This window comes from Eubalaena glacialis, chromosome 18 (genome assembly GCF_028564815.1).
Source record: "Eubalaena glacialis isolate mEubGla1 chromosome 18, mEubGla1.1.hap2.+ XY, whole genome shotgun sequence".
Lineage (NCBI taxonomy): Eukaryota > Metazoa > Chordata > Mammalia > Artiodactyla > Balaenidae > Eubalaena > Eubalaena glacialis.
In genome coordinates, this window is record NC_083733.1 from 3535535 (window position 1) to 3549358 (window position 13824).

At 55.8% G+C, this 13824-nt stretch overlaps 1 protein-coding gene across 1 annotated transcript in view; it reads left to right on the forward strand.

Annotated features, from left to right (window-relative positions):
• C18H16orf74 (chromosome 18 C16orf74 homolog) overlaps positions 1-12827 on the forward strand; it is a 30462-nt gene extending 17635 nt beyond the window's left edge. Inside the window, exons 4-5 of the mRNA XM_061172679.1 lie at positions 8619-8753; positions 11761-12827. Coding sequence (XP_061028662.1) covers positions 8619-8753; positions 11761-11819 — 194 coding nt within the window. The 3' untranslated portion in view covers positions 11820-12827. The remainder of the gene's footprint in view (positions 1-8618; positions 8754-11760) is intronic.
• Positions 12828-13824: the final 997 nt, after the last annotated feature.

The window sequence follows — 13824 nt, forward strand, 5'->3', positions numbered from 1 at the left end:
CTCCGAATTCTCCCCCTGGCCCTTTCACTGCCTTTTTACTGTCTCACCTCCTCAACTTGATCAGACCTCTCCTGCAGCAGGAATGCCCCACCACCCTCTTTTCCCCATTCCACCTCCTAAATCTGTCTATGTCCACCCCTCCTCAGAAGATGTTTTATTTCTCTTTTCAATTATTTTATTTTTTGAATATGTAAAACATCTGCATGGTACAGAATGTAAAATGTGCAAAAGAATATGTAGTCATAAGTCAGCCTGCTCTCACCTCTCTCCCAGCCACCTGCTCGGAGGCAGCCGTTGTTGCCTCCCAGTCTTTGGAGGGCTCTGCTGTCTGGCTGCCTGTCTGCACCCCTCTCAGGCCTCAGCTGCCCACAGCTGGGGGACACGTCCCTATCCTCAGGGCCCAGACTCCCCCAGGTGCTCCCCGGTTTGCTCTGGATAACACCAGTCACCTCCTTCCTCTGGGACTAACTGGAATCTCCTTGCCTATTTGCACAGTAATAACCGCAATATCCTATTAATAGTAGTAATAACTATTAATAGCATTAATAACGATTGGCCCCCTGCTGTTAACCAGGCTGCCCCAGACACCTTCTGCCTGATGTCACATGTCCTTACGAGAGCCCTGCAGGTTATGGGTTAGTATGTAGGGCGAAAGTTCAAATCTTTATTCCACCAAGGGGCCAACCACTTGCAGCATCTTTGCAGCTGAGGAAACACAGGCTCAGAGAGGTTAAGAAGCTTGCTCAGCCCGCACAGCTGGTGAAGGGCACACTGGGGAGGCCAGTCCTCTGGCTCAGGCCATCCTCAAGCCACTTCCCATGGCTCCAGCCACGCAGATGTGCCGTGGAGCCACTCGGGACAAAGGAAACCACCTGCTCCCAGGCACCTGCTCTGAAATACCCAAATATCGTCTGAGTTAGTAACAGCTCTGACGGCGGTTCTCAGCTCTGGGGTATCTTGCCCCCCACCAGGTAGAGCTGCCAGATTTAGGAGGGAAAAAAAACATAAAATGGGATGCCCAGTTACATTTGAATTCAGATAAATGAGGACTAATTGTCTAGGATACGTACGTACGTCCCACATGTAGCATGGGACATACTTAACACTAAAAAAAATTATTTGTCCTGAATCTTACCCGACAACCCTGCCCCCAGGGGACACTTGGCAATGTCTGGAGACACTTTTTGTTGTCACCAATGCGGGAGCTACAGCCTGTGGAGGCCAGGATGCTGCTCAGCCCCCTTCAAAGCACAGGACGGCCCCACCACAAAGAATAACCTGGCCCCAGACGTCAGCAGTGCCGAGGCTGAGGACCCAGAGCTACACACATCACGCGTTTCCCACGGCCCAGGCAGGCGTCAAGGGCTTTGCGGATTTTCTTTGCCTTCAGTTCTCCATCCCCCTCTGAGGGCAGGCCTACTCTTGAGTCCATTTTAGAGGCCAGAAGACTGAGGGCCGGGGGTGGGGCTGCTTGCCCATCACACAGAGGAGACGTGATGGAGCCGGGCTGGCCCCGCCATCTGAGCCCTCACCCTGCTGGCCGAGACCCCGAGAAGGCTTCCCAAGGGGCTGGTGTGAGGAGGAGAAAGGCCCGCCCACCAGGACCGGGCAGGGCTGGCGGGGAGGGAGGGACTGCGGAGTCCAGCAGAGGCAGGGAGGCGGTGGCCGTCCAGCCGGGGAGGTGAGCACGCTTCCCACTTGGCGGTGGCGAAGCTTCTTCCTCTCTGGCTCCTCCTCCCAGCTTCTCGCTTCGGTAGCTCATCTCTGACGCAAGCTGGGGCTTTTTCCTTCATTAAAAAGAGATTTAAAACATCCACTGCCATCTCCATTGGGCCCCGGCTGCCGAGAAAAGGTAAAACCCCCGTCCGCCCTGGCCTCATTCGTAATAATGCAAGGCTTTCCCCTTAATTGGAATTTTAAAAAAAAGAAAAAAAAGATTAAGTGCATCTGGAACCCGCGGAGGCATTTGTCCATTTGTTTTTTTGAAAGACCTGCACTAAATCCAGACACCCGGTCGTCTCTGAGGAATTAGTGCCAGCCCCAGTCTCCGCCTGGCCCCAGGGCCTTTGTGCGTGCTGCTGCTGCTGGCCCGAGAGCCCTCCCTGCCATCTCTGCGGCTGCTCTCGGGTCGGCCCCCTCTGGGAAGCCTTTTCTGACTCCCGCCGTCTCCCCCAGGCCTGCTGCTCCCTGCCGTCATCTGTTCCTTCCTCTTATCACTGACCCAGGCTCTGCAAGGTGTTTCTTTGCTTCCTGGCCCCCAGGAGGACAGGCTCTGTGCCAAATCCCCTGTGAATTCTCTGTGCCCCAGGGTGTCCATCTGGAAGATGGGCCTCGTTGGAAGGACCAAATAATGAATCCCTGCAAAATGCTCACACAGACCCCGGCCTCCCGGGAGCACTGTTGTCACAGATCACCCATGTGGGCCCCTCCCGACAATGGTTTGGATCAGAGGGGACCCTCGTTATTTTTTCCAGCCTCCTCTGAACTCTTTGGGGTCCTAGTTTGCTGCTGGGGCCTGAAGCAAGAGGCAGAGGAAGTCAGTGTGTGGCGGGAGGAGCAGAGAAGCATCTGCTGAGACTGTCTTGTTCTCGGCTGTGTCCCCAGCACCTGGAACAATGCCCAGCACACAGTAGGTGCACAATAGATGCCTGTGGACTGAGCATCTCCCCTGGGCCTGGCTCTGTGCTGGGGGCTTTATCCGTGCGCTGCAGGGGAAAGGAAGCATCCCCTTACCCTGCAGGTGAGCAGGCCGGGCTCGGGGAAGTCACAGAAGGGAAGCAGGAGGATTGAGAGTCAGGTTCAGTTTTTCCTCCTTCTCGAGCCCGTGGCCCTTCCAACCCAATGAGGAGAAAGGGTCTCCTTTGAGTGTTAAGTTGGAACCAGGAATATCTTTTCAGAGTCACTCCGCGAACAGCTGTGTGACTGCAGGGATGAGACAAGGTCCCTGACCTGCACGCAGAGGGCAGGTGGTGCTCAGGATTGGCTGAATCAGTGAATAAGTGCTAAGGTTAGAATATCATGTTATTAATAACAGCTTGTGTTTATTGAGTGTGCACTGCAAGGCGGGTTCTGTGGTTTCCTCGCCTGTGAAATGCATGTAACAATCAGACCCCTTGGCTGGAGTGAAGGCTTCAGTGTGGCTCTTAATCCACTCAGCGCCCCCTGGAGGTGGGGAATATGAAGTACCCCCATTTTTGCAGGTGAGGAAGAGGCCCAGAGGTGGAGCCCCGCCAGTGGAGGAACCCAGGTGTACGTTCTGGCCTCCCACTGCACTGTGGGTCCGGCAGGGCCACTGTGTGATGGTGCCTTGGGGAAGAGTGGATATGGTCCCAGGGACGTGGTCCCGGGCAGGGTCTGCGAGCTGGCACCAGGGTGCTGATCGAGCGCCATTTTAAAAAGAACCAGCAGGGGGCGCCCTTAAGCCACGATGCCTGCTCTTGGCGGCCTCTGGGTGGCTTGGGGGCCAGGAATGGTGCGGTGTCCCCCGTGCCTGGGGCATCCTGAACAGAGGATAGGCCTGGCTCAGGGCTTCTGAAGGATGAGAAGTGGTGGCTGATACCGGAAGGAGTGAGGTGGGTGCTCAGGTCTGGGAGCCACCTGGCCTCTGCGTGTCCTCAGACACGTCACCTTCCTTCTCCAAGTCTTGGTTTTCTCACTGGAGAATGGCCATGACCCTAGTGTGCAATCCGAGGGATGGTGTGAGGATTAGTGTGGACTCCGCCCAGAGCCTGGCACGGGGGGTGCTTAAGAAGGGGTGCCTCGTCTCTGTGGGAGGCGGCAGCAGTGCTCACCTCCCCCAGTATTTGACCCCAGGCCACTTCTCCCACACTGGGCAGCCACACGCCCCATGCCTTGTATTTCGTTCCTACAAGATTGGTATCAGAGCTCCATTTTTCCAGCTGTGGATACTGAGGCTCGGAGAGGAAAGCCGTGTGTTCCCAGGTGCCCTAGCTCAGGGGGTCCCAGCCCTGCTGTCAGACTCACCCAGGAACTTTTTAAAGTCCTGGTGGCCTGTGTAGCACAGTGAAATCTGGCCTCCTGGGGGCGGGGGGGGGTCCCCCCCGCCCCCGCCCCCGCCCCCAGACCCACCTCGGGATATTTTTTAAACTTTCCAGGTGGCCACAGTAGGCAGCCAAGATGGAAAACGACTGCCCTGGAGCGGGGCAAGGGCAAGGGCAGAACCAGGTTTCAGAGGCAGTCTGCCTGGCCTCCCATCACAGCCTCCGCGTTTCCCCCGTGGGAAAGTGGGCGCCAGGAGGCCAGAGAGGTCTGGCCCAGCTTGTTCCATCTCCACTACTGAGAAGGCGTGTGCCCCAGAGCAGGGCCTGGTTGAGGCGGGTGACAGCTGCCAGCCCGGAAGCCTTCCTGTGCAAGCTCCCCATGCATCCCCAGTCAAAATCTTCAGCAGCTCTGGGGCCCTGCTTCCTCCCTCCTGGGGCCCCGCCCCCTGGGATCCCAGCCAAGCCCTTCCTCTCAGGAAATGGGCTCTCACTGGCCTAAGACGGGCACATAATTAACAAATAACAAAAAAAAAAAAAAAAAAAAAAAAAAAAAAAAAAAAAACCATTCTGGCTTTAGCACAAATGAGCTTCTTGTCTGGGGCAGGGTTGGCATTTGCTTTTAATCCCTAAAGTCGGCTTTATCTCCTGAGAGCTGCTCCCTCGTGCTCAGCCACCTCTGCTCTCAGGCTGGGCGGCCCTGGGGGGTTGAGAGGGGCTGGAGTCCCGGCCCCCTCCTTTCCCGCCCTCTCCTCCCTCCTCCTCCCCCTCCTTCTCCCTCCTCCCTTCTCTCCCTCCCTCCCTTCTCCCTCCTTCCTCTCTCCTCCCCCATCTCCTCTCTCTCCCCTCCCCTCCCCTTCCCCTCCCCCTTCCTCTCCCTTCCCCTCCCCCTCCCCTCCCCTCCCCTCCCTTCTCCCCTCCCCTCCCTCCTCCCGTCCCCTCCCTCCTCCCCTCTCTCTTCTCAGCCTCCAGCATCTCTCCAGGGCCCACCGAGTGACCTGATGCTTCCCGATTAAGAATGTGGGCTTTGTCACCGAGCTCCCAGAACATGTTAAAATGCAAATGCTGGCCCTGGGAGGAGTGTGGTTTTTCTCCATTAGCCTTTTATTTTAGAGCTTTGGGATATTCGCCGAGGAAGGGGCCTTGGAGACTGAGCGGGGACTTAGCCTTGGAGACTTGGAGGCTCCCTTCGGTTACAGATAATAATAATCAGAGCTCGCTTTTGTGGCCGGTGCTCCCCGAGACGCGCTTTATGGATGATTCTAGAGGAAGCTAGCAGGGACCGAGCACCCTCTTGGCCCCAGCTCGCTGGGCAGGTACTTCCCATTCATTCATTCCGTTCATTTCCCCACGCCCACCACCTGTCACTTTCCAGCAGCAGCCAGGTTTGGGATTTGGGTTTGGGTTTTGGCATTAAGGAGCCTCGGGCTTTTGAGGTTCCTTTGTTGCCTGTTAGGACGTCAGGCATGTCCCTGATCCAAACTCCCCGACCCCTGGATGTTATAGAGCTGGCAGTAGCAAACCACAGCCCTTGGGCCAAAGCTGGCTGCTCCTCCTATTTTAGTAAATAAAGTTTTATTGGCACACAGCCCCACCCACTCATTTACATATTGTCTGTAGCTGTGTTTGCCCTCAGTAGCAGAGCTGAGAAGTTGCAACAGAGACTGCATAGCCCCCAAAGTAAAACACATTTACTCTCAGGCACCTTTCAGATAGTTTCCTGGCTCTGTTACAGGATCGTGGTTACAAGAAGCAGAAGCTTTTGGAGTCAGACAGACTCGGGTTTGGGTTCAGATCCTGCCCCTGCCTGTGCACTAGCTGTTCACCGCTGTGCAAGCTCTTACCCTCTCTGATCCTCAGTCTGTGAGTTTGCATCTCACAGGGTAGCCATGAAGACTGAAGGAGGAAGTGTCTGGCACGTGGCCAGTGATCCTTAAATGCTGACTGGTGCAGTGATAACAGGAGGGCTTCCTCCAAGTGGCTTCTTTTTATCTATTTTACATTCTGGGCTTCTGTGTAAGACGGCAGGAAGAAATAGCATACTAAGGCTTTAAAGAAGGTTGGCAGCGGCCTTGGTGGGTACTCCTGAGGGGCTTGTAGTCTGATGCAGGGGACGTGGCCTCTTTCTACAAAACTAACCAGCCTGTTAGATTCACGGGGCCACAGGGGCTCCCTAGCGGGGAAACAGGAATGGGGTTTCAAGGACAGGCAAGCTGGTTTGACTGTATCAGTTATCTACTGCTGCGTAACAAATCACCCCCAAACTTAGTGGCTTAAATATTTATTATCTCACAGTTTCTGGGGGTTGGGAATTCAGGGATGATTTAGCTGGGAGGTTCCGTTGCAGAGGGTCTCGTGAGGTTACAGTCAAGCTGTCGGCTGGGCCTGTGGTCTCATCTGCACGCTTGCCTGGGCTGGCGGACTCACTTCCTAGGTGGCTCCCTCCCACGGCTGTTGGCTCACCACGTGGGCTTCTCCTCAGGCTGCTTGAGCATCCTTACAACGTGGCGGCTGGCTTCTCCAGAGCGAGGGCACGAAGGAAGTGCAGTGTCTTTTATGACCTCTCCTGGAAGTCACACATCATCCCTTTCCTCTTTTTCTAGGCATTAGAATTCATCCTCAGTCCATCCCGCACTGGAGAGGAGGGGAATTAGACTCCACCTGTTGGGGACATACTTGAGAACCACCACACCAACCCTACAGTGGTCATTTAGGAGCACTGTCCCAGTGGGGGTCAGGGAAGGCCACCCCACTGCTCGGCTCCTGATGTTGGCTAGGGGCTCAGATACTCGAGCTGATGCAATCCAGTCTGGGGCTGTTTGGGGGAAAAAAAAAAACCCAAAGTGATGGCACATAGAGACAAAGATGTGACTACCCAATTCAGCAGTGCCTGAAGTTGTTTTTTATTTAAAATTGAAAGCACCCCTACTTGCTCTGTCCCAGGCAGAATGCTAGGTTCAAGGGACACATGGCTGAGTGAGTAGCGGCTGTCCTCCAGACGCGCACAGTAAAGGGAGACAGAACTAGTCGTTTCCATACGGTGAGATGAGCACTGGAAGACCTCAGACTGAAGGAGCGGGGTCAGATACCCGGGACATCTTCACCCACAGAAGAGCCTACTGTGCTGGGTTTTGAAGCATCAGTAGGAGCTCATCACCCTGCCAAAGCAACAAAGAGCACTCCAGGCAGGAGGAACAGCCTGTGCAAAGGCACGAAAGGGCTGGGGAGCCCAGGGCACTTGGGGGACTGAGCAGTTCGGGGCGTGTGGGCAGGTGGCAGGGAATGAAGCTTCAGAACGAGTTTGGGCCAGACCGTGAAGGCTGAAAGCTGGGCGAAGAGGCTGACTTTAATTTATGATCAACATTTCCCAAATTGTATTTCATGACTCATGGCCTTGTGAGATGGTAACAGGTGTCCCTCCAAAAACAGACACCAAGGTTATTTAAGTTCAGGAAGCCCGAGGTGAAGCACAATGAAAGCAGCTTCCTTAGTGCAGGACTTCTCAGAGCCTTGAATTCTCTAACATGCATGGGACTCTCCAAGAGAAGGACAGAGTAGATGGGATTCGCAAACTCATTTGATCATGGAACCCCCTTCCTGAGGGAGTCTGAGGAAGCCAGTGTTGCAGGGAACACACTTTTGGAAAAATGCTGCTTGTAGCTAGTTGCCAAGAGCTAGGGAGAATTCTGAGCAGCTACGAGGTGTGATCAGGTTTGCCGTTTCTGGCTGCTGTTTGGAGGGTGGGCTGCTGAGGGATAAGCCAGGAGGCGGAGAGGCTAGCTAGGGGCGTGAGTGGGGGAGAGGAAGGATGTCCCAGGTATTAAGGCGGTGGCATCTGTGGGCTTGGTGGTTGATTAAACTGGCCGGAGGGTTGGAGGGCAAGGAGGACAGGAGAACTGTGGCTCAGGCTCTGGTTTCCAGTGCATGGTGACGGCTTTGACTCAGATGGGGAGAATGAGGAAGGGGTTTGGCGAGAGTACTTTTATGTCAGCTGGAGATGAAAACTGGGCTGGGCTGGATCACCTGTACTGAGTTTATGGGAGAGATAAGACAAGGAATTCAACAGCTTAGAAGAAATGGACAGATTCCTTGATTAATGCAACGTAGCCAAACGGACGCAAGAGGAAACAGAAAATCTGAATAGCCCCATCTCTATTAAAGAAACCAAATTGCCCAAAGAAAATCCCAGGCGCAGACAGTTTCTCCGGTGAGTTCAGTCACTCTTAAGGAAGAAACAACACTGATCTCACACAAACTCTCTCAGAAAATAATTCGTGGGAGAGGTCACTTCACACCTGGCTATGATTCGGACAGGCCTGGGTTCCAGTTCAAGCCCGGTTGGTTTCATCCATTCAGAGCCGTGTTTTGAATACCTACTGCGTGTCACACACCCAGGTCACATGAGTGAACAAAGCAAAGCAAACTCACGCCCTCGCCAAGTTGCGCAGGCTCGGACGGGTCATTTCGCCGTCCTGAGGCTCAGTTTCCTCACCTGTGGCGTGGGGACACACAGTGCTGGAGAAGGGCGGCCGGCAGGAGTGGTGGGCAGTCCCCGGCAGCCACTGATGCTTGTCTCTCTGTCGTGTGTGTGCGTGTGTGTTCCACGGCCGGCCCTCTCAGGCCTAAAAATGTGTGTCAGCAGCAGCCATGATGAGGCCCCCGTCCTGAGCGACAAGCACCTGGATGTGCCCAACATCATCATCACCCCGCCGACCCCCACGGGCGTGATCCTGCCGAGGGACTCCCGGAGGGCAGGTGAGGCCACCCTGCCACCGTGCTAAGCCAGGGGGTCTGGGGGCACAGCTGGGCCCAGCTCACAGGGGCCCCCTTCCGGGCTGTGGGTCCGCCCCCACCCCCAGTTTATTAAAAATTTACACTCGGCTCTGCGTACACCCCACCGTGGGCCCCTCGCCGTGGCACCAGCCTCAGCAAGATGTGGCACGTTAAGTAATTAGCTAGACAGGCCCCGCTGGCAGCCGGGCGAGTGATGGATGGGGCTGGGCGGGCCCACGGAGGTGATGGATGGAGGTGCCTTCCCCTGCAGCTGAGGAACTGGGGCTCCGTCTTGCCGGCCGCCGCGGTTCAGCTGGACAGGACAGGCTTGGAAACTCCCCCGCGCCCAGGCTGTGGCTGATCTCCGCGCCTTCCGTGGCAGCTCACTGCAGGGAGGAGAGAGGGGATGGGACGGTTCCCAGAGAGAGGGTGAGAGGGAGCTGCCCAAACTGCTGTGTCCCCACCCCCGGCCCCTTTCTGGACACTGTTGGAGCCAGTGGGACATTTTTCGTGAACAGATTTATTGAGCCAGACCTGTGCTTGGTGCTGAGGCTGCTGTTGTGAATAATACAGTAAGTTCCCTACACACGAACGAGTTCCGTTCCGAGAGCGCGTTCTTAAGTCCAGCAGAGTTAGCGTAGGTACCCAACTAACACAGTTGGCTAGATAGTACTGTGCTGTCATAGGTTTATAATACCTTTCACAAATAATACATTGAAAACAAACACAAAAAATAAAGACACCGTTTTTAATCTTACAGTACAGTCCCTTGAAAAGTACAGTAGTAGAGCACAACAGCTGGCATCCAGGGGCTGGCATCGAGGGAACAGGCAAGAAGAGTTACTGCCAGGAGGAGGGAGAGGAGGTGGGCCATGGTAGAGCTGAAGGATCGTCAGCAATAGGAGACGGAGGGCAAGCTGCAGTTTCACTCCTGCCTGATGTTGATGCACAGGTTCTGGTTTCTTGCTGGATTCAAGTCTATCTACTCTCTTGAAAAAACGGTCCAGTGATGTCTGGGTAGTACTGTACCAGCTACATCACCGCTGCTTTTACGCTTGCTTCCGGACATCCTGGGCTGGAAATAAAGATACTGTACTGCTATACTCTATACAGTTCTGTACAGTAAAGTACACAAACGCACAACCACCTGTAGAGGATGCACACACGTGACAATGTACGCCAGACACGTGAACTAACTTACGTGATTGGACGTGCAAACGCACGTTTGCATCTTTGAAAGTTTGCAACTTGAAGGTTCGTATGTAGGGGACTTACTGATTATGATTATTTTTCCTTGAGGTCTCATAGTAACTCTGAGTTAGGTCCTGTTTTCATCATCCCCATTCTGTAGATGGGTAAACTGACGTTCAGAGAGGTTGAGACACTCGCCGTACAGCTGGTACGTGGCAGAGTTGGGATGCAGACCCAGGCCGTGAGATCTGGAGCTTGTGCTCTGGACTGCCAGGCTAGACGCCGTCTCAGTGGCTACCGTCATTCAGCCAATCAACCGTCGTGACGCAAGCCCTGCTTGGCTCCTGCAGAGGACCCAGGCCTTCAAGGCTGATGTGGGGCTGGTGGGAGTCAGTGGGGGACTTGGGGAGGCTTTTCCAGAAGTTCTCAGTTTGGATGTCAGCTTGCCCACCAGGGGGAATGAGCTGGAGAAGCCATCGGGCTCGGGCCAGGCCCCTTGTGGGTACTGGGGCTGGGCCGTGCACAGTGGTGATAGCCATTGGTCACGGTCCTGTGTCACCTTTTCAAGTGCCCGGCACTGGGCTAAATGCTTTCCACAAATCTTAATCTGATTCTCGCTCCAACCCTATGGGCTGTGAGTACCGCCCTTATCTCTAGTTTATAGCTGGGGAAACTGAGGTTCAGAGAGGGACAGCGACTCACCCGAGGGCACACAGCAGGGTGGGAGAAGAGCTGGGTTTCTGCGTCAGCATCTCATCAGAGAGCTGAGTGTGGGCAGCCGAGGCCCTGGTCCTTGGCTCTGCCATTACGCTCCCTTCTCTCTCAGTGCCTCAGTGTTCTCGTCTGTAAGATGGGATCATAGCCGCCTTCCCTGCTCCCAGGGCCAGTGTGAGTGCCGGGGAGACTCATGGTTACTCCTCAGGGTCCGCGGGGTGAGAGCCCACAGAGTCCCAGGGTGGATTAGTGCCGAGGGACCAGCACAGGGGGCCCCTCCTGTCCTGTCCGGTGGCAGAGCTCAGGCCTGACCCTCTGCTTTTCCCCATTTAGAGAGGGAGGTGTAGGAGAAAGGGCACAGGCCTTGGAGTCACAAAACCCTGAATTTGGATCCCGGCTCTGCCACGCGTTAGCGTGTGATTTTGGGAACGAGGCCTCGGCTCCCCTGTCTCACAGAGAACAGTCGTGCCTCAGAGAGGCCGTGAGCATTCGTGACAAGGAAAGTCAGGGGCCTGACTTCACACCCCGCACGTGGCCTGTGTCCTTGGTCTTCTCACCAGCGATATTTAGGGCAGCACTTCCTCCAGGGCTGTGGGCCCTGAGTGGTGATCAGATACCTGGGGCTCCCCCCACAGCGAGGGACTGGAGAGAACCCTGCCCTGCCCAGACTACCCTGCTAACTGGGGAAGGTCTCCCCCTCTCTTGGTCTCAACTCCCCATCTAGAAGTGGGGACCTCCCGCCCAGCCTTGGGCCTGAAGGCATCTCCAGGCAGGCACTCAGAAGAGGCCAAGCCAAGGATGGGGCCAGGGGTACAATCCCAGGGACCTCAGCCGGAGATCTGGGGGAGCTCGGTGCTGGGTGTGGGCAGAGGATGGGTGGGAAGTCCCGTGGGACCCAGGTGAGACCCAGCACCACTGGGGTCCCCTCTCAGAAGCGGCTGACACCAGTGCCGTACGCGCAGGGAGCTGGGGCGTTGGTACAAAGCAAGGCGCCCAGAGGCACCGGGCATGGAGCTTCCAGGGAAAGGGGCCTGGCTGTGGTGGGGGGTCCATCCAGATGTTGACGCCCCCCTCTGTCTCCTAGTCTGGCTGGAGGAGACGGGGTCGTGCCCGGAGGATGGAGAAACAGACCCTGAGGCCTGAGGAGAAGGCACGCGTGGGTCGGGGATTTGCCTGCACTGGCTCCTGCTCTGGCTGCCCTTCGCTTGGCGTGTCCCGGGGTGCCTGGGACAGATGTGCTGAGAACGCTGGCTGGGAAGACAGAGCGATTCTGGTGCTGGACCAGCAGAGGCGTGGTGAGAGGAGAGAGGAATCGGCCCTGGCCTCGTCCAGAACGACATTTCCCAGCCCCCGTTGCGTGGACCGGACCTCTGATGCCTACATATTCTTGCCGACCCCGGGGCCCAGTGATGCCATCAGGGTACCAGGGAGAGGCTTTCTTCTAGACGGACTCCCAGCGGCCTGGGCCATGCAGACGGGTGCCCAGGAGGTCCGCACATACAAGGACTTCTTGCAAAGGACTGGCTTCATTTTTTACAAGTTGTCTTACAGACATTGAAACAGTCCAAAAAGTGATTTATAATTTCTTTTTTGCACTGTAAGTAAAGATCCCATGTAACGAGCAGTGGACCCTGCTTCTTGGGCGGGCAGAGAAGGTGGTGCACACCGGGGTACACAGGTAGGCTTCAGAGAATCACTTATCATGGAGGGGCTGGTCCGGCTGGTGATGGGTCTTTGGATGGTCTTGGTCCCTTGATTTGCAGAGTGTCCTGTGCCTCCTCATTCTGTGGCCAGCAGCTACCAGAGTGCGTTCTTGTGACAGACGCACAGAGCACAAGCCAGGCCGTGCGAGAGCATTCTCAGCTTCGGCGCGTGGGCCAAGCAAGTCACACGGCCAAACGCCACATGGGTGAGCTGGACGGTCCCATGGCACAGGAAGGGATGGACATGTCTATTAAAGGGAGGGAGAGACGGGCTGGGAATAATAATCCAGTCTCCCGGCGTAGACACTATTATTATCCCCATTTTACAGATGGGGCACTTGAGGAACCTAGAGGCTTAGATCCCTTGCCCAAGGCCATCAGATAGTAAGAATTTGAACCCAGACCCCATACTCTTTTCTTTTTTAATATAAATTTATTTATTTATTTATTTTTGGCTGCGTTTGGGTCTTCATTGCTGCACAGGGGCTTTCTCTAGTTGCGGCGAGTAGGGGCTACTCTTCGTTGCGGTGCACGGGCTTCTCATTGCGGTGGCTTCTCTTGTGATGGAGCACAGGCTCTGGGCGCGCAGGCTTCAGTAGTTGTGGCACACGGGCTCAGTACTTGTGGCTCGCAGGCTCTAGAGCACAGGCTCAGTAGTTGTAGAGCATGGGCTCAGTAGTTGTGGCTCATGGTCTCTAGAGTGCAGCCTCCATAGTTGTGGTGCACAGGCTCAGTAGCTGTGGCTCACAGGCTCTAGAGCGCAGGCTCAGTAGTTGTGGAGCACGGGCTCAGTAGTTGTGGAGCATGGGCTCTAGAGTGCAGGCTCCGTAGTTGTGGCGCATGGGCTCAGTAGTTTTGGCTTGCGGTCTTCAGTAGCTGTGGCGCGTGGGCTCAGTAGTTGTGGCGCACAGGCTTAGTTGCTCCGCGGCATGTGGGATCCTCCCGGCCCAGGGCTGGAACCCGCATCCCCCGCGTTGGCAGGCGGGTTCCTAACCACTGCACCCCCAGGGAGGCCCCGACCCTGTTCTCTTACCATCCCCACAGAGCTGCCTCCCAGCACATATTTCTTGTTGATTGTCCAGGCAAAGCATCCCTTTCCGCCTGGATTCCCAGTGCCCTTCATATCTGCTTGGATGTGACGCTGACACTTTGTCCCCGTCCTGTTCCCTCTGGAACCCAGGGGATGCTGGGTCTCAGGGCTGGGTGTTCGCCCTGAGGGCTGGCTCCATCCACAGCTGGAGGAGCCCACACACCTCCTGGGCACCGCTCAAAGGCCTCTAGCCCACTCAGCAGCCTGCCCTGGCTCATCGCCACTTCATCCCAGGCTTTTAGTGCCCATGGCAATGGGAAGAGGGCTTTGAGCTGGAGACGAGGTGGAGGGGCCAGCCAGAGGCTGTGCAGCCCTGGGGTGCTGGTTTGGCTTTCTTGCAGGGCCCAGGCGAGTC